The sequence below is a fragment of the Oncorhynchus mykiss genome, chromosome 12 (genome assembly GCF_057628025.1).
Source record: "Oncorhynchus mykiss isolate SJ-2025 chromosome 12, ASM5762802v1, whole genome shotgun sequence".
NCBI classification, from domain to species: Eukaryota; Metazoa; Chordata; class Actinopteri; order Salmoniformes; family Salmonidae; genus Oncorhynchus; species Oncorhynchus mykiss.
The window spans coordinates 52,219,551-52,245,000 of NC_143033.1; the positions used below are offsets into that span (position 1 = coordinate 52,219,551).

At 44.1% G+C, this 25,450-nt stretch overlaps 1 protein-coding gene across 4 annotated transcripts in view; it reads left to right on the plus strand.

Moving 5' to 3' along the window:
* The first annotated feature begins 10,131 nt into the window (after positions 1 to 10,131).
* The window catches only part of LOC110537744 (dihydropyrimidinase-related protein 3), a 36,998-nt gene continuing 21,679 nt past the window's right edge, over positions 10,132 to 25,450 (plus strand). The window contains exons 1-3 of one of the 4 annotated variants that reach the window (XM_036937759.2): positions 10,132 to 10,595; positions 23,982 to 24,070; positions 25,096 to 25,280. In XM_036937759.2, coding sequence (XP_036793654.1) covers positions 10,242 to 10,595; positions 23,982 to 24,070; positions 25,096 to 25,280 — 628 coding nt within the window. In that variant the 5' untranslated portion in view covers positions 10,132 to 10,241. Of the gene's footprint in view, positions 10,596 to 15,658; positions 16,063 to 23,981; positions 24,071 to 25,095; positions 25,281 to 25,450 lie in introns of those variants that run through there. The other 3 variants (XM_036937758.2, XM_036937761.2, XM_036937760.2) reach the window with 3 other exon arrangements.

The window sequence follows — 25,450 nt, forward strand, 5'->3', positions numbered from 1 at the left end:
GGCTCTGCCGTTACAAACGGATGCAGCTGGCCTCATGCAGCTGGCCTCTCTATGCAGCATCCCTATGAATGAATGGCCTCAGTATTTATTGTTCTCCGACCCAGGCTATGATGGTGTGTCAGCACATCCATCAGTCATCCCCACCCAAGCCAGTCCTCCAGGTGAGGGAGGAGCTGAGAGTCAAGTAGGACGGGAGAAATGGATGAATATGCACTTTGATGCACTCCTCCTGTAAAGGGTGTGTCCTATTTGAAATATTTCTTGGACAAAAATAATCAAACAGCCATTTGATCTTGCAGTGGGTTATTCCCATAATTTGGTGACTTTTGAGATGTGCAGTTTGGTTAAAAAATATTCTGTCACGGAGAGGATTATTTTCCACTTTTTCCCATCTCAAGAGGTTAAATACAAAAATTACTGGGGTAAGAGCATATTAAGTGGCAAATAATCTAACAGATTTGACCATAACAGGGTTGACGATTTCATCTTAAATCCCCTTGTGACAGGAGAAATGGAAAAACATTGTTAAAGGACATGCAGCAGTTTTTTAAATCTCAATATCAAATCATTTCTGTGTAACAATTAAGTACCTTACTGTGACAAAAATACACTACTTGACCAGGAGTATGTGGACACCTGATTGTCGAGCATCTCATTCCAAAATCATGGGCATTAATATGGAGTTGGTCCCCCCCTTTGCTGCCATAACAGCCTCCACTCTTCTGGGAAGGCTTTCCACTAGAATTTGGAACATTGCTGTGGGGACTTGCTTTGATTCAGTCACAACAGCAGTAGTAAGGTCGGGCACGGATGTTGGGCGATTATGCTTGGCTTGCAGTCAGCGTTCCAATTCATCCCAAAGGTGTTCGATGGGGTTAATGTCAGGGCTCTGCAGGCCATTCTTCCACACCGATCTTGAAAAAACACTTCTGTGTGTACCTCACTTTGTGCACTGGGGGCATTGTCATGCTGAAACAAACTGTCGCCACAATGTTGGAAGCACAGAATCGTCTAGAATGTCTTTGTCATTGAACTAATGGGCCTAGTCCAAACCATGAAAAACAGCCCCAGACCATTATTCCTTCTCCACCAAACTTTACAGTTGGCACTATGCATTGGGTAGGTAGCATTCTCCTGGCACCTGCCGAACCCAGATTTGTCCATTAGACTGCCAGTTGGTGAATCGTGATTCATCACTCCATCACACCAGGCAGGCCAAAACTCCACCCCACCAAAATAGGCTGTAATTTTATTTTCAAACAGCTCTTACACTAAAGGGGCATTTTCACAACTTCACAGTATTATTCTCATTAACCTCGTATTGTGAAAATATACACTGAGTGTACTAAACATTAGGAACACTTTCAGAACAGGCTCAATTCGTCAGGGAATGGACTCTACAAGGTGTCCAAAGCGTTCCACATGGTTGCTGGCCCATGTTGACTCCAATGCTTTCCACAATTGTGTAAAGTCGGCTGGATGTCCTTTGGTTGCTGGACCATTGTTGATACACACAGGAAACTGTTGAGCATGAAAACCCCAGCAGCGTTGCAGTTCTTTACTCAAACTGGTGCTCCTGGCAGCTACTACCATTCCCCATTGAAAGGCAATTAAATATACATACAGAGCGGCGGTAACAACTCACCAGGAATAGGACTTTCCCGAATTGGATCCTTTGTTCGTACCCCCTAGGGCAATTGAACTTATCCCAGAGGCTGCTCCAAGAGGTATTTGGAGTGGATTTCTAGTCCGACTCAGGAGGCATGCACACCATCCAGTATATTACTCGCTAATGTTCAGTCTCTGGACAATAAAGCAGACGATCTCAGGGCGAGGATCTCCTTCCAGAGAGACATCAGGGACTGTAACATACTCTTTTTCACGGAATCATGGCTCTCTCTGGATATACTGTCCCTGTCCATACAGCAAGCTGGTTTCTCAGTACATTTCGCAGACAGGAATAAAGAACTCTCACATAAAAAGAAAGGCAGGGATGTATGTTTCATGATTAACTACTCATGGTGTGATTGTGATAAGGTACAGAAACTCAAGTCCTTTTGTTCACCCGACCTAGTATACAATCAAATGCCGATCGTATTACCTCCGCAAGAGAATTATCTTCGGTTATAGTCACAGCCGTGAATATTCCCCCTCAAGCCCATACCACGACAGCCCTACACTGGACTTTGTGCAAACTGGAAACCACATATCCCGAGGCCGCATTTATTGTAGCTGGGGATTTTAACAAAGCAAATTTGAAGAAAATGCTACCGAAGTTCTATCAACGCATTAACTGTACTACTCACACTTCTAAAATACTCTACAACTGCTACCTCCGCCCTGCCTTTAGCAAATCAGATCATGACTCCATTTTGCTCATCCCTTCCTATAGGCAGAAACTCAAACAGGAAGTACCTGTGCTAAGGTCTATTCAATGCTGGTCTGACCAATTGGAATCCATGTAGTACAGTAGTACAGTCAATGTGTTGATAGAACTTCGGTAGCATTTTCTTCAAATTTGCTTCAAGATTGTTTTGATCATGCGGACTGGGACAGTTCTGCGTAGCCTTTGAGAATAACATCAACATATACACTGACACGGTGACTGAGTTCATCAGGAAGTATAGAGCGGATGTTGTTCCCACTGTGTCAATTAAAACCTACCCAAATCAGAAACCGTTGATAGATGGCAGCATTAGCGCAAAACTGAAAGCGCGAACCACCGCATTTAACCATGGCAAGGTGACTGGGAATATGGTCGAAGACAACGAGTGTAGTTATTCCCTCCATAAGGAAATCAAACAGGCAAAATGTCAGTACAGAGACAATGTGGAGTCGCAATTCAACGGCTCAGACACGTAACGTATATGGCAGGGTCTACAGACAATCACAGATTACAAAGGGAAAACCAGCCACATCGCGGACACACATCTTGCTCCTGGACAAGATAAACACCCTCTTTGTCTGCTTTGAGGGCAACACGGTGCCATCGACGTGGCCCGCTACCAAGGACTGTGGGCTCTCATTCTCAGTGGCTGACATGAGTAAGACATTTAAACTTGTTAACCCTCGCATGGCTGCTGGCCCAGATGGCATCCCTAGCCGCATCCTCAGAACATGCACAGACCAGCTGGCTGGAGTGTTTACGGACGATCTGGAATGGCCCACCCACACACACAGTGTGGTAAAGAAGGCGCAACAGCGTCTCTTTAACCTCAGGAGGCTGAAGAAATTTGGTTTGGCCCCTAATACCCTGACAAACTTTTACAGATGCACAATTGAGAGCATCCTGTCGGGCTGTATCACCACCTGGTACGACAACTGCACTGCCCGCAACCGCAGAAGGGTGGCGCGGTCTGCCCAACACATAACTGGGGGTACACTGCATGCCCTCCAGGACACCTACAGTACCCAATGTCACAGGAAGGCCCAAAATATAATCAAGAACATCAACCACCCGAGCCACGGCCTGTTCACCCCGTTACTATCCAGAAGGAAAGGTCAATACAGGTGCATCAAAGCTGGGACAGAGAGACTGAAAAACAGCTTCTATCACAAGGCCATCAGACTGTTAAAAAGCCATTACTAGCCGGCTACCACCCGGTTACTCAACCCTGTACCTTAGAGGATGCTGTCCTAGTTACTTTATATAATGCACTCTAAATAATGCCACTTTAATAATGTTTACATATCTTACATTACTCATATCACATGTGTATATACTGCATTTTATACCATCTATCGCACCTTGCCTATGCCGCTCGGCCATCGCTCATCCATATATTTACATGTACATATTCTCATTCACCCCTTTAGATTCGTGTGTATTAGGTAGTTGTTGGGGAATTGTTAGATTGCTTGTTAGATATTACTGCACTGTCGGAACTAGAAGCACAAGCATTTCGCTACACTCGCATTAACATCTGCTAACCATGTGTATGTGACAAAATAACATTTGATTTGATTAGATTAGATTTTTGTACATAGACATGGTGTCACGGCCGATGCTGGAAGAAGACCAAGGTGCCGCATGGTGAGCATACATTTCCCTTTTTATTTAAAATGTTGCCAACAAAACAACAACCAAACGCAACAACTGCGAAGCTTACAGGGCATTAGTGCCACAAACAAAGTTAGCTACCCACAATCAAAGGAGGGAAAAAGGGCTACCTAAGTATGATTCCCAATCAGAGATAACGATAGACAGCTGTCCCTGATTGAGAACCATACCCGGCCAGAACATAGAAACAAAGAAACCTAGAAAACAAAACATAGAATGCCCACCCAAATCACACCCTGTCCAAACCAAACTAGAGACATAAAAAGGCTCTCTCAGGTCAGGGCGTGACACATGGAATCACTGGTCACTTTAATAATTGGACACTAGTCACTTTTAATAATGTTAACATACTACTTTACTCATTTCATATGTACAGTATATACTGTATTCAATTCTACTATATTTTTGTCAATGCCACTCCAACATTGCTCATCCTATTATTTATATTTCTTAACTCCATTCTTTTACTTTATATTTTTGTGTATTGTTGTGAATTGTTAGATACTGTTAGCGCTAGGAACACAAGCATTTCGCTACACCTGCAATAACATCTACTAAATATGTGTACGTGACCAATACAATTGAATTGGATTTGATTTTTCCTCCGCGAACTCCATTGGCTTCCAGTCGAAGCTCGCATCCACGACAAGACCATGGTGGTTGCCTACGGAGCAACAAGGGGAACTGCCCCTCCCTACCTTCAGGCTCTGCTCAAACCCTACATCCTAACCTGAGCACTCTGTTCTGCCATCTCTGGTCTCTTGGAAATCCCATCCCTACGGGGGGTCAGCTCCCGCTCAGCCCAGTCAAAGCTCTTCTGTCCTGGCACCCAATGGTAGAACCAGCTTCTCCCTGAAGATATGACAGCAGAGTCCCAGCCCATCTTTCCGAAAACGTCAGAAACCCTACCTCTTCAAAAAGCATATTTTGTTTTTTTAAATGGCTTTTACTACTAGCATTAACTTGAACGCACCTACTACTGTAAGTCACTCCGGAAAAGAGCGTCTTCTGAATGACATATGTAAATGTAGGTGCCAAGAGGCATGAAGAGGATTGACTGTGCATTGTGTCTAAGCATTATCAGGGATCGATGTACCATGCCTAACCGAATATGCACATAGGGCCCTGGAGACATGTGACCTGTTACCTTTTTAGGGGCATTCATGTCAAAGACCCCTCATCCATTTTAAATAGTATGATGGCTGATAACACTCCATATGCTACCATGTGGGCACGTGTTCATGCTTAAAAGCCTCACTGAGTATACAATAGCATCTTGTATTCATCGCTGTGTCCTTGAATATGTGCCAAATGGAATTCTGCATATTTTAGGGCTGTGTTGGCTTAAAGGTATGACGTTCAAATACTTCATCCATGAAGAAGTCGAAATGACAAAAAGTGATCTCATGATTCATGTGGAAAAGTCTGATAAATCATCTGATTAAAATCATCAGACGGGAATATTTATTATTAGACTTACACATTGTAATGGGACTTCAGCAACCTACTGTATATGCTTCAGGGCTATGTGTACTCCACATAATCCCGACAGAACCATTCTTGTCATTCATTCTGACGTGCCCGTAATATCCAGCACTATTTATTTAGATCTGTTAGCTCTGCAGCCATGACATCACACCAACTATACTATAACTCCCAGAAACAGAATGACATAACGCTAAGTGAGAGAGGAAACAGTTGGCGGTCAGAACAGGAGGATAAGTTTATTTAAAAAAATTTAAAAAAGTTTTTTTTCCTTTTTTTTTCTAGAATCTTCATTCCTTAATTACATGCATATGACAGAAAAACACTGTTACTCGTACATGTCGGTGGGCTAAATGTAATCTTTTCGCTAAACTTACTGGTACAGGGGATAATTGTATTTCTAAGAATGTTTGATAATAGACTGCCAAGAATTGTGGGCAAATTTGCAACTGAGCCGAGGAAAACTGTTGTGCATTTAGAAGTTGAATAAGAAAAAACATGTCGGATTGAGTTTAAACGGTGGAAATGATCTAAGGCTTTGAAGCATCTTATCTCTGTTGTCATGTGCTCCCTGTTCAGCATTCTCATGTCATGAGATTGGTGACTGTACACAGTATGTCTACGCAACACAAAATGACACCATATTTCCTATATAGGGCTCTGGTCAAAAGTAGTGCACTACATAGGGAATAGGGTGTCATTTCACAGTCTGTTTGATCTCACTTGACTAGAACCAGGGTGACCCAGAGTTGTCTCTCTACTCACACATCCTTGTTTTGGCACTGTAATGTGACTCCCGCCGCACAGCCACGTGTCATTTCTAATGGGACTGAGAAAAAACTCTACTGACTATTACATTTAGGTACAGTATCATGTGCATTGAGTTGTAACCAAAGCAAAGTTAATCAACTATACCCTATAGTTGGTTGCCAAGTGTAGGTTTAGCAACACTCTGATGTACAGTACCTCCAGAAAGTATTCAGACCCCTTGATTTTTTCCACATTTTGTTATGTTGCAGCCTTATTCTAAAATGGATTAAATAAATAAAAATCCTCAGCAATTTACACAGAATCACCGATAATGGCAAAGTGAAAGCAGGTTATTAAGAAATGTTTGCAAATTAATACCTTACATGAATACCTTATTTACATACAGTCCCAGGGAAAAGTGTGGACACGCCTACTCATTCAAGGCTTTTCCTTTATTTTTTACTATTTTCTACATTGTAGAATGATAGTGAAGACAGCAAAACTATGAAAAAACACATATGGAATCATTACCAGAAAAGTGTTAAACAAATCAAAAATATATTTTAGATTTTAGATCCTTCAAAGTAGCCACTTTGCCTTTACAGCATTACACACTCTTCTCTCAACCAGCTTCACCTGGAATGCTTTTCCAACAGTGTTGAAGGAGTTCCCACATATGCTGAGCACTTGTTGGCTGCTTTTTCTTCCCTCTGCAGTCCAACTCATCCAAAACCATCTCAATTGGGTTGAGGTCGGATGATTGTGGAGACCAGGTCATCTGATGCAGCACTCCATCACGCTCCTTCTTGGTCAAATAACCTTTACACAGGCTCGAGGTGTGTTGGGTCATTGTCCTGTTGAAAAACAAATGATAGTCCCACTAAGTGCAAACCAGATGGGATGGTGTATTGCTGCAGAATGCGTCTCACAAAGACACGGCAGCTGATTGGCTCAAACGCATTAAAAAGGAAAGAAATTCCACAAATGTACTTTTAACAAGGCACACCTGTTAATTGAAATGCATTCCAGGTGGCTACCTCGTGAAACTGGTTGAGCGAATGTCAAGAGTGTGCAAAGCTGTCATCAAGGCAAAGAGTGGCTACTTTGAAGAATCTATGATATAAAATATATTTTGATTTGTTTAACACTTTTTTGGTTACTACATTTATTTAATCCTTATTTTACCAGGTAAGTTGACTGAGAACACATTCTCATTTACAGCAACGACCTGGGGGAATAGTCACAGGTGAAAGCAGATGAATGAGCCAATTGCAAGCTGGGGATGATTAGGTGGCCATGATGGTATGAAGGCCAGATTGGGAATTTAGCCAGGACACCAGTGTTAATCTTACGATTAGTGCCATGGGATCTTTAGTGACCACAGAGAGTCAGGACACCTGTTTAACATCCCACCCGAAAGACGGCACCCTACAGTACATCGAACAATGTCCCCAATCACTGCCCTGGGGCATTGGGATATTTTAGATCCAAAGAAAGGGTGCCTCTTACCAGCCCTCCAACACCACCAGTTCTCCCATCCAGAGACTGAGCAGGACCAACCCAGCTTCAGTAACAAGCCAGCAGTGGGATGCAGGGTGGTATGCAACTGACTACATATGTTATTTAATGGTTTGGATGTCTTTAATATTATTCTACAATGTAGAAAATATACTGTATATAAACAAATACATTTAAAAAACCTTGAAAGAGTAGGTGTGTCCAAACTTTTGACTGCTACTGTAAGTTTTCAGACTCTTTGCTATGAGACTGGAAATTGGGCTTAGGTGCATCCTGTTTCCATTGACCATCCTTGAGATGTTTCTACAACTTGACTGGAGTCCACCTGGGTTATATTCAATTGATTGGACATGATTTGGAAAGGCACATACCTGTCTATTTAATATATAAGGTCCCACAGTTGACAGTGCATGTCAGAACAAGAACCAAGCCATGAGGTCGAAGGACTTGTCCGTAGAGCTCCGAGACAGGATTGTGTCGAGGCGCACATCTGGGGAAGCGTACCAAAAAATGTATGCAGCATTGAAGGTCCCCAAGAACACAGTGGCCTCCATCATTCTTAAATGGAAGATGTTTGGAACCACCAAGACTCTTCCTAGAGCTGGCCGACCTGGCTAAACTGAGCAATCGGCAGAGAAGGGCCTTGGTCAGGGAGGTGACCAAGAATCCGATGGTCACTCTAATAGAGCTCTCGAGTTCCTCTGTGGAGATGGGAGAATCTTCCAGAAGGACAACCATCTCTGCTGGGGCAGCTGTTTGACTAGTGGTTAGAGCATTGGGCCAGTAACTGTGAAGGTTGCTGGATCAAATCCCTGAGCTGACAATTCAAAAATCTGTCATTCTTCCCCTGAACAAGGCAGTTAACCCACTGTTCCCTGGGTGCCGAAGATGTAGTTGTTGATTAAGGCAGCCCTCTGCACCTCTCTCATTCAGAGGGGTTTGGGTTAAATTCAGAAGACACTTTTCTGGTGAATCCATTCAGTTGGACAACTTGCTTGGTATCCTAACCTAACCCCTAGCCTAGCTACAGTTAAGGCTGCTGGTAGCCTAGTGGTTAAGATTGCTGGGCCAGCAACTTAAAGGTCACTTGTTCAAATCCCTCAGCAGACTAGGTGAAAAATCTGTCTGAGCAAGGCATTAATCCTAATTGCTCCTGTAAATCAATCTGGATAAGAGCGTCTGCCAAATGACTGAGATGTTAGCTAGAATTTGTACAAATGATGAACCTATTGTACATTTAGCAAAATCGTAAATCGTATACACGTAATATAGATTGTAACTCATAACATATCGTGCGAAATGGTTGGTGGACTTCCACAAAACGAATACATGACATACTAAACGTAACATATGGAGTGCTTTCGATTTACAGGCGGAATGACTGACCAGGTTGGACTTGAGGATGCAGCTATACAGCTCGGCTTGGCATCACTGTATCCAGCAGAGAGTATTTTTGTGTTGGCTCAGTAAATGTATTTCTAAGTAGGTCAAATCCAATTGAAAGCACCAAAAACAGACCTTGTGAGAAACTGCTGTGTGGCTCCCGGCTGGGGAGAGTGTCAGGGACTATTACCAACGGTTGTGTGTTTCTACTTAGCCAGTTGAATGAGGTTTGAAGCTGATCCTTCAGTTGTTGCCTGCGCTTGTCTCAGCACTCAGCACTTTGTCACTTTGAGACGTGCTAGAATCTGTCTTCCTGCAGGCCCCTGTCTGTCTAATTTCTGCTAAGTAATCAGGCCAGTGTCTGAGAACAGTGACGCTGTCATCTGCAGGCTCAGGAGAAGCTTAAAGATATAGTGCCTTTCTTCTGGGTGATGGAGGTAAATTGTGTGTTTGAAAGTTGAACCGCCGTGTCGTGTAGACCTAGGTAAAAGCAATGAGGCCCCGACAACCACAGGCGCTATTGGCCTGGTAGCATGCATGGTGCTGAAATGACAGCGCCAAAGATGGGTGTGGAAAAAACACATGAATATTAGAAACAAACCTTGCCTGAATAAGTGTCCCTGAATAAATGGCTTATCTTAGGCTACTCCCGTACAAAATAATACCCAGTAATCAGTCACGGTTTTTGTATAACAAGTAATATATTTTGTCTTAAGATATTCAGTATAGGCCTATTTAGAGGAGATGACAGTTGCCTAGACAAAAACCATATCAGGTGCAGTTATTTTCCTCGATGATGCATTGAAGATGTTTGGTGCGTCTGTGGTAAGCTAACATCTAAAATGTGTGACTGAACAGCACGAGGGGGTGAAAAAAAAGCTCCTGCTGCAGGTATCACTTTGTTTTCATGAGACCCAGGGCAGCACTGCCACCTCTGGTTTGGAGACTCGCGCCTACTCCCCCTGCCTCCTCCTGCCCTGTGCAGCTACACACTAGAACAGTTTCAGAACTACTTTCGCCTCCTTTCCTTTCACTACAGCGCACTATGGCCGAGCGTAAGCAGAATTGGAACAAGGAGGAGAATGATGACTTACCGGTGTATCTCGCCCGTCCCGGAACGGCCGACCAGGTACCCCGGCAAAAATACGGAGGTATGTTTTGCAACGTTGAGGGAGCATACGAGAGCAAAACCATTGATTTTGATGCGCTGAGCGTCGGTCAGCGTGGGAACAGAACCCCTAGGACTGCTAAACCGGAGACCGCGCAGGAGGCGAGGAGCCCTACAAGTGAGAGGTCTCCATGTAAAGAAAGTGTAATTTGGCACGATATGAGAGACTCTGGCACAGAGAGAAAATGTACCAGAGGCAAGGAAGTCCTACAGAACCTGGGTGATGAAAAGGTAAGTTCTACTCTTGCGTGCCACAGATGTCTGCAGTAATCAATGTACCCGTCAGTTTAAAAAAATGTGATCTAAATACAGTACAACACAAGACGCACAGCAGCTGACACTCAACTCTAAATTCAGAGGAGCATACAGATGAATTCATGTTGTGTCATGGCAACAGACATTTGACAAATTGTTCTTCCTCATATCAAAGGGCTCCTTGAGAAACTTGTCTTCCTAAAATGGTTGGTTGGGTTTATGCCAACTACATTGTAAATGCATCCGGATATTGAATGATGTAAGAAAGAGTCAGTTTGACACTCTAAAGGTATCAATACAGCACAATACGCAATCCAACGAATTACAGGTTTATGCGAAATATTCAATCACGTTTCCTTCCCTCTTTTTAGCGATTGACTATTAATTGCCTATCTACTTAGCTTTCCTCAAATTGTTTTTTGTTATCCAGTTTAAACTGCTTAAACTGTACATCACACGGTGTAAACAAACTTCCACGTGTCATACATTTACATAAATTGCATGATGGTAATGTTGTACTGTTGCAATATTTGCATGTGTGTCAAGCCTGAACAGCCTTGGTTATGAGCGCAAACTTGTGCTGATATTTGGGAGTCTCGGCCAGGTACATACTGTAGGCTGACAGTAAGTGGCCTTCAGATTGCGAGCCTGCATAGGACATACGCAACGCAGCTAGTGAGGTAGCTTACTGCTCTGTGTCAGCGGTCATGGGCAGCCTTGCTGTATGGAGAAAGGTGCTTTCTGGATCCATAAGTGCCCATATATCTATGACCTAGGAAATGTTTTAATCCTTCTCGACTGTAATGTGATTTGTGGATTCAAATAAAGTATTTTATATGTGTGTGGGAAGAACAAGTGTGTGTGTATGTGCATGTGTGATTCTGCCTCTCAACAGGCTTGTGGAAAGTTAACAACGTTGTAAAAGGGAACTTGGAACAACCAGTATCAATGGGACAGGTTTGGGATGCAGAGGTATCTGAAAGATAATGAAATGCTATAAATACTGGAATTTGATGAAGGCTGCATTATAAATCTGGTTGCATTTGATTAGATTGGTCTGTGGTTCTGGATCACCTGCGGGAGACATAGGAACCCTTTCATCCTTTGGTTGCTTCACTCTGGCCACACACAAAGGGACACAGAGCAGTTGGTCATGTGAAATGCTTTACTCAATTGACCACTTACATGTTGCCAATGCACGTTGAGCCTGGCGTTAGTCTTTAGTCTCATGGAATAAACAAACAACTTGTACTTTCTCCCTTTACTTCTCAGCCTTATGATTTGTGGCCAACTCACGCCAATCAAAACACAAATGAACACATTTTGCCAAGTCCGATCAATCGTATATCAGCCACATACATATGTTATGATTGTTAGTCTCAAATAAAAACAAATGCATTTGAATGATCATACATCGACCTCGCAGGTTATAAGGAGCATATAAAAGGAATCCAGTAGGATATGTTTGAGGAATTATTCTGTGAGTTTTTTTTTTAATGTCATATGTTCCACTTACATCTCTTTCAGAACTTATCGGTGTGGAGTTTATTTGAGGTTTGAGCAATGAATACAACTTATTAAAGCATTGAAGCGTTTTGAATATTTCTCACGGTTATTTTTGGAATCTGTGCACTAATTCTTAGAATGGATGTTGGAGGTGTACCAGGATGGACACTTTCTGGTATACTAGCAAGCAACAACAGTCTCTCTTTTGTCTCGTGCTGAGCGAGGAAGTTCAGGTGGTTAATATAGACTTGGTGATGTGAGTTATGAATCCATCCTGTGTCTGAAGGCATTTTTATTCCTATTATAATGCAATTGGTGGGAAATGACAGTATAAACATCACTTGTCCATTAAACCATCATAAAGTTGGTTTAATGAATATTTCAATTTGGAAATGACTTCAGTTGAGCTTGTGGGCCACACAAAGTGATGATTCACGGTGTGTTTCCCAAATGGCACCCTGTTCCCTTTTATAGTGCACTAGGGAATAGGGTGCCATTTGGGGCTGAGACACTGTATCCTGCCCTGCTATACCGTAATCCCTTTGGCTCAGAGATGAGAACATCCATTAGGTTGAGTGAGGATGATTACTATATAGTCATAGCTGTGCCAGTCAGTCCTAGACACACACCCAAACTTAGCACGGAATAAGTAAAGAGACAGACCAAGCAAAACCAAGGTCACTAACTGCACTTCGTGAGGCGCTGATTCAGCGCAGTGAAGTGTCTTCTCACTCTCTGCCAGTTTGTGCTGTGATGGCAGATTGTCTCCTGTTGCATAATAAATCAAGGCGACATTTCTATCCAGGCATCACAGGGAGGAGGACTAGTGGTGTGTCATCATAGACTGATATGCGGTTTTGACTAGATGGTATACAGCTACGGTCAGAATGGACTTTTCGTAGCAAGTCAGGAGATTAAATTTAGCAGGTTAGGATAATTAGTTTAAGGTTAGGAAAAGAGTCGGGGTTAGCTAAAATGTATATTTTTTTATAATAAATCAGCTGCATCTAGCCATGACTCTGACATACCTCTTGTGGCTGCTGGGGTCCCCATGTGGACCGATGTGGAACTGCAATGCTGCAGCCCTGATCTGACCGTCTGATCTGAGTCTGCTGTGTCCTGTGTTGCTCCCATCTTGTGGTTGTGACATATCAGTCTGACAACTAATGTCAGCCTAATTAAACCTGGGAGCTTCTTCCTGTTCTGCCCTCTCATGCAAGCGAATACCAAACGGAACTTCAGCTGAAACGTCTAGCGAATGCAAGTTCTGTTTCACACGAATGTGCACTCCTATCAGTACCCTATATAATCAATGTTTCATTATGAAGTTAAAATCATGCCCTACCACATGAGGCCAGAGTATGAAGCCTCACAATACAATATTTATTAAGAATGCATATTTAAGAATTTATAACCATCTTCATAAAATGTTATTTTTTTCGGCAGCTCTTAAGTCTTCTGTGACACGCCTGAACTTTACATGAGCACACTGGGAATTAATCCCCTTTCTCTACTCCATTGAAAGTCTTCATTTGTACAGCAACACCACTAAGGCTTGTGTTTCAGTGGAACGGTAGGTACCTCTTCATACAAACAACCAGGGATGGAGAGTCTCCATGCCCTGCCTTGTCTTCGATTCAGGGAGGTGGCCAAACCATGGGAGGGCCCTCTCTTTGTCCTCTGCCCGTCAGGGTAATGCTCCAGGGATGGCCTTTCTCTCCACACTCCCCCAGCATCCGTGAAATTCCTGTCATGGTGGTAATGGGTTAGGGGCTCGGCCCAGGGGGTTGGGGCTATAGGGGGATAGGGGTTAGGGGGCTTAATCCCCTTTGGCCCACAGGGTGGAAGGTGTGTGTCACACCCCTCTGTGGCTGGCTTGTACATGATACCCAGCTTCCTGTCTGTCACACCCCTCTGTGGCTGGCCTGTACATGATACCCAGCTTCCTGTCTGCCACACCCCTCTGTGGCTGGCCTGTACATGATACCCAGCTTCCTGTCTGCCACACCCCTCTGTGACTGTCCTGTACATGATACCCAGCTTCCTGTCACACCCCTCTGTGACTGGCCTGTACATGATACCCAGCTTCCTGTCTGCCACACCCCTCTGTGACTGGCCTGTACATGATACCCAGCTTCCTGTCTGCCACACCCCTCTGTGACTGTCCTGTACATGATACCCAGCTTCCTGTCTGTCACACCCCTCTGTGACTGGCCTGTACATGATACCCAGCTTCCTGTCTGTACCTATGAGTATGCTCTAGTGCATTACTTTTAGAACATCAAAGACAAGAATTGCTGTCTATTACTGTATTTGGATTTTAATGGGAATATGATGCATTTCCATCTGTATCATTCAGTGTGCCTTCTGCGCTTGCAGAGGAAATATCCAGCCAAGTTGAAGTGCTTTGTTGATGCATTCTCCAGGGATAGTAAATGCTGAAGTAATAACTGGTCTGTCCACATCCATGAAAGGACATGTCAACAGTGTGCTATTAGGAAGCACCTTATCATTCCTCACTAAATGACTCGGTTTTCTTGTTTATATTGTACAGATATTTACTGGAGTAATGTACACAGCATCTCTCATAGCCCCTTTTAAACTCATGATAATCCATTGGTACTTTGAGATACATACACCATACAGATTCACGCACACACACACAGTGTTGTTTTTGATTCACAGAACCTCATTATCGGTGCATTAGGGAAGGGGGTCTGCTCTACTGAGGCCCAGACAATAGAGACACATGGCAGGGTGGGGACAGTGACAGGCTCTGTGGGTTCGACAGCTGTTACTCGCCAGCAAGCTCCACCCTCTTTGTTCATAATAACAGGTCGACCAGTCTAGCCCAATAATTACCGAGATCATGGACACAGATATCAGCTCTCCCTGAAATACTGCATCTCAATTTTTTGTAGCCCATAAAAAAATTGAAAAAGGGGGAAATTCTAGAGTTGTTGTGCATTTGTACTGTACAACCCTGTCATGTTTCCTAGTTATCACATGACACTGAAGAAACTCATGCATTGCCTTTACATGAAATCATACATGATTGGTGGATTGTGGATACTCAGGAAGTCGTCTATTCTATTGTGTATGGGTTACCGTTTGTATGGTGTCTGAAGGCTAGACCACTCCCAGTAAAATAATATAAATGGTAGGCCTATTTGAGAGCCGTTCTACTTTATTTTGGCTGGAAAAAAAGATCACTTGACATAAGTTGCTTTACAGTGAAAACACCGACCTTCAATTTAAAAAAAAAGTGGATTTGTCACTTGCTGAGCTTAGAAATAGGACTACACAGCTGAAGCAGATAGGACAGCCTGCCCCATCCGTAGCTTCAGTTGCACCCTCCTCTAGCTCATTTGGTACAGTAGTCTAACCTGTCAGGCCCACGCCCCTCTTGTCTCAGCTCCACAGAGAATACAGTATGTAGGCCTAGTCTACTGCGTGGTACCTACATGCTCTGCCCATTGGCTATCCACGGCCGCACCAGTTCTTATGATCAATTCAGCCGTGAATTAACTAGTGCATTGTTGGCCTGCTGGGATCTATCAGCGCTGCATGCATAGCATGTTGAACACACCATTGAGTTTACACAACAAAGCTATAAAGTAGCGGGCTCATAGTGGTCGCCAACACCTGCTGTTTAGCGTCCTCTTGTGGAATAATTTGAGCATTGCAGCTTTACAAATTAGACTGTATTGAGGGAGGAGTCCACCGGATGATCAGAGTAGACTTTCTAGCTCACTACGAAGCGCACTTTACATTGCAGAGAGAGGCGACCATTCCCTAGTTTTCCCATCCAGGCTGTAGCCGCAGAAGCATCCAGAGGGGAATATTTCAAGGCTTTGTTCAGAGGTGGAATCAGTTTTCAGTCGCAATCATGTCTGGGCATTCTTATCAAGGCAAAAAGAATATTCCAAAGATCACAGTAAGTAGAAAGTAATATCTGCCTCAATTATTCTTGAAACTTGCATGCTTGATTGATGCAAATCAGTGCATTGGTTTTGTCTTTCCTTTTTTTTTTTTTATGTAACCGCTATTCAGAGCTGTGGCAATAGCAATTAATGGGCAGATGCATACAGGCTTTTCTCATCCGTTTGGAATATTTTCCTAACCATTATGATAGTCTATTGAACATAGCCGCTGGAAAATGAAATACAGTGCTAAGTAGTGCGGAATGAGGTGGCATGATTGGCCACAATAGTGACAGCCGGAGAGACAGAACAAGGCGTTTTCTTAAAGGTAACTTGCATCTTCTTTGTTGAGGATGGCATGGTACCCGTGCGCAGTGCATGTGGCTCATGTGCAAGATATATAATGAAATAAATCAAATAACCTACATCTTTACACTGGACTGTAATTGTTAGAACTTTCGTTGTTTTTATTACTAAATTGTGGCAACTGGAACGATTGAGGAAAGAGAGAAAATGCTGTAGGAAATCATATTATTTTTCAAATAAATAATACATAACATCGCGTTTTGGATTCTTTTTTTTTGTAGCCTACAGGGCCAAATATGTTAAACTCGGCCTCCTATGATAAGAAAAAACGAATACAAAGGAATAAATAAGTTATAACTGTGTGAATCGAGGAAATATATGGCCTATTCGTTTTCATTATTGAACAACTTTAATTATGTATCATAATAAACCACGTTGTACACACCAATTCTGTTAAATACATATGTATTTGTCCAGCTGTAGGCAATCTGAGCGTCTGGACTGGTGCAGGGAGAGAAAAAAGAATCTCCCACGCCCATGTGTGATCAGATGCGATAACCCGCCTGTAAAATGGGTCATTTCGAATTCTGCATCACTAGAACATAATGTAACAGAATTCGCCGGTGCGGTGCTCAAAGGGGTTGGGAGTTTAAATCGGTGCAAGCAACGTGGTGGACGGGATTGATGCTGCTGCACAGCTCTGGGTATGTCTGAAATGGCTGCGTGTTCATTGTTGCGGCTAAGGGTGATGTTTTATTCCAGGAGAGACGCCCTTTGTCTCGTCTGATATCACTGACTGATTGGGGGTGGATGCCGGCTGGCTTGCAGCGGTCCTCTCATATGTAAAGCATCAGCACTCACGAAAATGTTTTAGGAACCGTTTGTGCATGTTTTCTATGTGTATATTTTTACATATTTTATTTTGTGGGGGCTTTGAACATATTTGTGTGGCCTGTAAAGGTAATACACCTGCTGCTAAATCTAGGACCTCAGGCTGTACAGGCCCCTGGGGGCATTATTTTATGCTTCATCATCAATTCTACATATCTACCTTCTTGTAGACCTATGACTTTACCCTACTGTATAATATGTACAATATTTATCTGACTCCAAAATAATGTGTGTTAGCACCAACTTGACGTAATGGAGTATCTAATATCCTTTAAACAATTATTAATAGACAGTTCTTTACAGTGTAATGACATGTAGGCTATAGCCTGACAATCTGAGAAAGATATTGTATGGGGAATGATTTTTCTCGTTTATTTCTACCCCCTACATTCCAGCTGTTTCCCTATGTCTGGGAACAGCGGAGGCCATGTCAGATTTCTAGGTGTGGTTATGGTTTTTCCATGTCCTCACAGTAGCCCACTGTAGTGCCGTGCATGTCATCAATAATCCCCTCCAGCTGGAACCTGTATATGTGGGCAGGACTGACAGGCCTTACCCAGAAAAAAACACGATTCCCCCCAACCGGCACCTCAAAACAGGGCGCCTCCATCCCCACACTGTCTGCAAAGTGGGCCTGACTGCAATCAAAACATCCTGCTGTAACCACCCAGCTATTGCCATCCACTCTCCATGGTAACCTGCATAGAGACATAGCACCTCGGTTAACCTTGTTTCCCTAGCTCTAGCCTCTTGACATGAGGCCATTTTCCCATTCTGGAAGGAGATGGTGGGCAGGCCCAATCGGAACCAGATTTGAGTGTACTTTGGCCTATCACAAGATCACACTGCTGGAGACCTGCCTCTGTGATGTGGTGGCTAGGCAATTTATTTAGATTGAAATGTCCTATTGTTTTGACTTTTCTGCAGAAAGAAATTAATCATGTGCTTTTGAGCGAAAAGTCAATATTTTTGTCACTAAGCAACACGGCTGAGGGAAGCAGAGGCACTGGCTCGCATGCAGCAGGAAGGCTTTCCCCTTCCATTGGTCTCGGCCTGCCCGCCCGCCTGCCCGCCCGCCTGCCTGCCCGCCTCACAGATAAGGGTCTCACAGTTAATGGACGCCTCTGTAATATCCTCTTGGCTCTGTGTGTTTTGGCTGCTGTGTTTTCCCTGTTAGCAACAACACATGGCAGCATTGTTCCCAGTCAAACTCTGCAGATGTCCACAAGAACTGGCCTGTTCCAAAATGCTTCTCTGACGGCAATGTGTGCTCGTCTCAATTTGGTCAGTGTGGAAAAACCTTCACAAACCTTCACAATGCAGCATACTTCCTTGAGACTATCTTTAGTATTTTCTGGCTTGTGTATTAGTGAAAGGGAGAGTTTCCTTTAGGAAGCTCCATAGTTGTATCCGTGTTCTGGGTACTAGCATGACAATGACATGAATGTCATCAAAGAGTCGTGTTCAGAAAGCTTTCACCCGAATATTGGCTTCCTCTTTGCCTATAGTTGACTGACATTTGGAAAAACGGACCTTGCCACGATAAGATACAGCTTGGAACACAGTCAAGAGCAGTATTTCCCATTCCAGACCCTGGCGACCCGAAGGAATGCACTTTATTCCCCCCCTCCCCCAGCACACAACTGATTCAACTAATCAACTCATTAGCAAGCCTTTGATTAGTGTAATCAGGTGTGTTAGTTAGTGCTAGTGCAAAAACAAAAATGTGCACCTCGTTAGGTCTCCAGGGCCAGGATTGGGAAACACTGGTCAAGAGGATGACTCATACAACTTCATCCCTTTTGACCTCATCATCATTTCTGAAATTCCATTTAAACTCAACCTCGTGTACAAGGACTTATTATTGGCTGTTCCCAATGTCAAATTGCAGCAAACCACTGTCCACTTGGGCCTTTTTGACCTCACGAGGAGATTTTATCACGAGCAAGTCTCACGATCCTAATCCTCCGATTGTTCCACATTGTGTAAGCTTAGACTATTAATGAAATCCCCCCCCCTACACACACACACACACACACACACACACACACACACACACACACACACACACACACACACACACACAGTATATGTCTGTGAGCCAGGCCAGTGCTGTGGATGGGCTCTACATAGAGGCTGTATGTGTCCAAAAACCTCACCCTTTTCCTTATAAGCACTGACCGAGGCCATTTATCCAGTGCCATTTGGGACGCAAACATAGACACACTACCCATTAAGGTCTTTTTGTTCTCCTTTACTGTGACTGGCTGCAGCCTGGTTGATTGACAGGCGGGGGGTGGGCCCAATGGCACATGACCTAGTCAAGGTCAGCCTAAGTGATTAGGCGGGGCTTTGACGTTGACCAAAGTGGACAGCACTAGACCAAGTACACGACACACACTCCTCCCAGTTACCCGTCGAAGGCAAAGTGATACATTTGAGATGATGTGTAGCCTACGTTAAAGGTAACATTGTAACGGGGAGAAACGTGAACGCACAAAGAGTCAGTGAGGAAGATACTGTTATGCCAGAAATGTCCTTAGACATAGTATGGATATAGTTTTCCCTCTGATTTCCTTGGAACTTTTTTTCATAGAATGGGATTTTAGTAGTACTGTAATGATACGGCGACGACACAGGTGTGTGTGATTTTCATATCAGTTGGTTCCATCCCTTTCCTCAAGCTCTGCATGGCTTGTGGTTGCACTGATGGGACTCTCCACAGGTGGCGGTTTGACTTGTTTACGAGTAAGTTTAACAGTGAACAACATTTTACAGCTCCTGTCATGACCCATCTGCAAATCCACCACTGTAGACCAATGGTGTGCAGTCACACCTCAAGGATTTTGGCTGGTCTCATATGAACACTACTGCAACTACGGGATTCTGTCAAAGCGTTTTAGCGTTTGTCTGCATCGTTTTGCTCTTTTAATTGATGTCATATTTATGTTGTAAACAAAGGGTGAGGAATGTCTTGCAAAAACAAAGACTATCTTTCTTTTCCGTCGTTCTTTTCAGTGGGATTTCTACAGAGTTATGCATTTGAGGGTTTGGGGTTTCATACTGAGCCCAGGGAAATCACTGGATTCTCTGATCATTATAATCACTTGGGAGATACCCTTGTTTACACAGCGGAGACCACTGGCCTAGGAACATTTCAGTGCATTCAGTCATTTCCAGCCACAGCAAGGTTCCACCACATAAAATGTTCACAAAATCGCAACCTTGATGAAAATGACCTCCAAAAACATTTGACTTTCTCTCATTTATTTATATGATTATTATTCTTTTATATAGGAACTTATTCTGCTCCATTAATACAATCTCAATGAAGCATTGAGATGGTGGACAAAGGCCTATATATGTAGGATCTTAATTTGACCCAGTTTGCTACAGCAGGAAAATTATCCTGCAGCAACGGAAAATGTGAATTATTATGTGAAGTATGATGGACATTTTTGTAAGGGTTTACCATAAAACTTCAATTAATAGCCTATTTGCTTAAATAACTTAACACAACAGGCGCTTATTTGAGACAGGCTTCTGTTTGAGTCGGGTGTCTATTTCCTTAATGCACAGCTTTTGCTCATTTGCATAGTTAATTGTTTTATTCCAGCATTCACTTCCAGAATTTTAATCAGTTAATAATTTCCTGTAGTGTGTTATCATTTACACACTGTGTTATGTTTCTTTTTTTTTCTTAGTATGCCTCTATTTCATTTGATTTTTTTTACTTTTCCTTGACAATAATTATTCTCCTCTTTGACTGTGCATTTCGGCAGTTCTTACTTTCGCCACTAGAGGGGTGTCTGCAGATTTCCTGGGTCAGTACTCCCGAAGTTATTGACTATTTTGGTGCTTGCCAGTTAGCTAGTAGTTCTCAGATGTAGGCAGCCAATGGCTAGCAGTTTCTTACTGGCAATAAAAAAACGGATGATTGCCATAATTTTTTTGAGTCATTACTGAATTATTTAAACTAACAAATCAAACATTAAACCTTAAACAATCCATGGTAATTCATGGTAACCTCGTAAACAATTAATTTACACCCGGCATTTATTTGAAACAGGCATTTATTTGCTGAAATGTGTGTTGTTGCCTGGCTATTAAAAGGGACAGGCAGCTATTTGAGACTGCGTTTTCAGGTTTACATTTTTTTTAAGGAGAAATCAAGTCTAACATTTCTAAGTAGAAGTTACAATCTTCAGAAGCCTTTTTGCAACCTCAAATACACTACATATTTTACATTTCGTGCAACTTCTCCTACAACAGGGTGATCAAATGAAGATCCTACATCTGTTGCTTGTGGTACCTGACATGAAGCCCTATTGGGGCCTGTTTCTGGGCCTGTTTCTGGGCCTGTGAGTGGAAGGGCTGAGCTTAGACGTAGCTAAGTGAGACCGTTAAGAGGTTTTGCCACAGGATCTCAAATTATGATGTATGATTGAAGAAGTAATAAATGAAGTAATATATCTGTATAATATTTTGGCAGTGGGGTCATAGATGGTGGTAGATGGTGGTATAAGTACAGCAGTAGAGTATGGTGACAGTTAGTCAGATATGATGAAAGTGAGCATTCAGTTTTGATCCTGGCTCCGATTGGTGATGTCAGGACTGAGGCCTGAGGTAGGACAGTGACAGACGGGGGCGGGTGTTCAGGCACACAACATGCAGTCAGGCCCGGGGCATGTGGGTATGTCTTTACTGCAACACAGTATAGCCCAGGGACCTATGCAGCACAGTAGGGTGTCACACTTTTGCCCCAGCCCCAGCTAACACACCTGACTCCAATAATCAACTAATCACGATCTTCAGTTTAGAATGCAATTAGTTGAAATCAGCTGTGTTGGTTAGGGATGGGGGGAAAGTGTGACACCAATCAGGAGTTGCCCAGGCCTGGTCTGGACCATGCATCAAACACCATATAGGGATCATTGAAGGGAGATGACGTCCTCATGATCTTAGGGCTGGTGTTAGATACATTCACTTCCCTAAGGTCACTAAACCATCACCCCTTAGCTAGCCACGATATCCAGCCTTCCCCCCTCGCAGGGGCTAGCCAGCTGCATTGTGTGAGAAATGTGGAATATTATTACGCAGTAACATCTGCTTATATACTAGCAATCTGAAACATACTCAGTTCCAAAACCCCTGAAGGTAGTGGTATGGTATAGATTAGGAGGGGCTGTGCATTGTGTAGGTGGTGGGGGGCCCATTCTGTAAGTGACTCTGTATACAGTATACGTGCTCTCTTTCTGTCTGCCTCTGTGCTGTACACAGTGTGTTGCCGGTTCCAGGCAGACTGGGGCGACCTGTGTGGCTCAGAAGACCCTCCCTCCTGTCCCTACCACACTGTCTGGAAGACTGTGCAGGTGTCGGGGATATATCACTAAGGCTACGTGTATACAATACAGTATGGCTTCAATTAAAGCCGTAGGGAGGGGTGTGTTTACTATCTTGGCTCCACAGCCAAGATGGTGAATCACAAATCACACCACGTTCCAATTGGAACGCTCAGATTCTGTTTCCTTACGGGGCAGTGAACTGAACCTAGGTATTTTACACAGTGTGAAAGGATAATGGGTACCGTACATACATTATTCATACTGTTAAAAAAGCCATTTGACTTTGGTTGAGGTCAATCTATGTCCTGGTCTAGGTCTAGAATCTAATTGTCTGACCAGAGGAGAGGCCTCAACGCTAATGTCAACATTACAGCATCTCTCTCTCTCTCTCTCTCTCTCTGTCGCTCTCTGTCTCTCTCTCTGCGTCTCTCTCTCTCTCTCTCTCTCTCTCTCTCTCTCTGTCTCTCTCTCTCTGTCTCTCTCTCTCTCTGCGTCTCTCTCTCTCTCTCTGTCTCTCTCTGTCTCTCTCTCTCTCTCTCTCTGTCTCTCTCTGTCTTTCTCTCTCTCTGTGTCTCTGTCTCTCTCTGTCTCTCTCTCTGCGTCTCTCTCTCTCTCTCTCTCTCTGTCTCTCTCTGTCTCTCTCTCTCTGCGTCTCTCTCTGTCTGTCTCTCTCTCTCTGCGTCTCTCTCTGTCTGTCTCTCTCTCTCTGCGTCTCTCTCTGTCTCTCTCTCTGCCAGGGAGCAGTCGTGGGCCATTCGCTGTCGCTCAGCCTTATGCCCTGTTCCCTGTGAGGCGTGTCCCTAACAGACATGCCAGCCCGCCGCTCAAGCCTGTCTGAGTGACCCTACTGTAGCAAAGGGTTACCATGGAGATGGTTCGCCAGTGGTCTAGTGGCTGTCTCTGTCGCAGCAGCTGAGGGGCTAGACGACAACGCCCTTTCTCACAGCCTATGTTATCTAGTCTTGTCTATCTAGTCCAACCTCATCTATGTGACTACTGGGCCATCCACCCATCCAGCAATGTGTAAAATGTAGGTTACTGTGTAGTTACTATGTAATCTGTGTGAGTGGCAGGCAATTCTCAGTAGCCCTGTCTTGTGTGGATAGGGGAGTCAGACATTCCAAACAAATGGCTCTTGTTTCACCCCAGCTGCTGATGGGAGATTGCACAATAACAAGAACCCCCCCCAAAAACACAAAAAAAGAAGTGTCTGCTGGAATTGACAGAATGCTGATGCCATTGCTTTGGGCTTTCTAACCCTCCCTCCCTCCCTCCCAACCCCACCCCTTTCTTTCTCTCTCTCCTCTCTTTCTTTCTCCCTCTCTCTCTCTCTTTCTTTCTTTCTTTCTTTCTTTCTTTCTTTCTTTCTTTCTTTCTTTCTCTCTCTCCAGAGCGACAGGCTTCTGGTCAAAGGCGGGAGGATTGTCAATGATGACCAGTCCTTTTATGCTGACATCTACATGGAGGATGGCGTCATTAAGTAAGACACAATGCTTGACCGTCACGTCCTCCCATGCATTTACATCTACGTTTTACAGATTGAATTACAATCAGTGCATTTAACTAAGGTAGGTAACACAACCACAAATGACAGTCATTTCAAGTGCCATACAGATCCAGACAGTGCATGGTGGTGCACAGCGCGCCGGGCCAGAAGAAAGGCAAAGGGAATACATTCCTCCCTGCTCTTGGAAGGGCACTCTTTCCCCCCCTTTCCTGTTCCCACTCGATCAGCCTATTAGACCCTTTGTCCTGTGTGCTCCCAAAGAGGAGCTCTGATAGTTAAATCACCCGCAGGAAGGTTAGAGCTGCATACCAATTAAGCAGGCCAGGCTAGCGTTGACCGGGCTAGCGTTGACCGGGCTAGCGTTGACCGGGCTAGCGTTGATCGGGCTAGCGTTGACCGGGCTATCGTTGACCGGGCTAGCGTTGACCGGGCTAGCGTTGACCGGGCTAGCGTTGACCAGGCTAGCATTGACCGGGCTAGTGTTGACCCGGCTAGCGTTGACCAGGCTAGCATTGACCTGGCTAGCGTTGACCAGGCTAGCGTTGACCTGGCTAGCGTTGACCAGGCTAGCGTTGACCGGGCTAGCGTTGACCAGGCTAGCGTTGACCTGGCTGCTGCTACTGGCGCAGACGGACAGACAGACCGACACTGCCCTCTGTCTGTCTGTCTGTCTGTCTGCACGTCTGTCTGTCTGTCTGTCTGTCTGTCTGTCTGCACGGCAGCCCTCCAAGCTGCTGTTTGACACGCTCTAATGACTTTCATCCAATCTGGATTGATAGTTTACTAATGTTGCTGGGTCACCGTTAGCTTTCCATTGGATGACCTTTACTGTACACCAGTCAGCAGTGAGCAAAACTACATTTCTTATGACATGATAATATATTCATTTCAGTTCATTCATTAGCTATTTAGCTGTTCATATCATGAATGCACAGCATTGTGTCAACTCAATGATACCCCTGCCCTGACATGGCTTTTCTCCCCTTCTAAACGTCCAGGCAGATTGGAGACAACCTGATCGTCCCAGGAGGGATCAAGACCGTCGAGGCCAACGGCAAGATGGTGATCCCCGGTGGCATTGACATCCACACACACTTCCAGATGCCCTACCGGGGCACCACCACCGTAGATGACTTCTCCCAGGGATCCAAGGCGGCCCTGGCGGGGGGAACCACCATGATCGGTGAGCGGGAGGGAAGGGAGCCATGGATCATGTGTTTCTCACTGGGGGAGGTGGGTGGGAGGTCTGAGGGTATCACAGTAACAGACAGGAGGGATTGTTGTAGTTAACGACCCTCATGACATGGAAAGACTCCTGTATCAATTACATCCAATTACATACAGAAAGCCTGA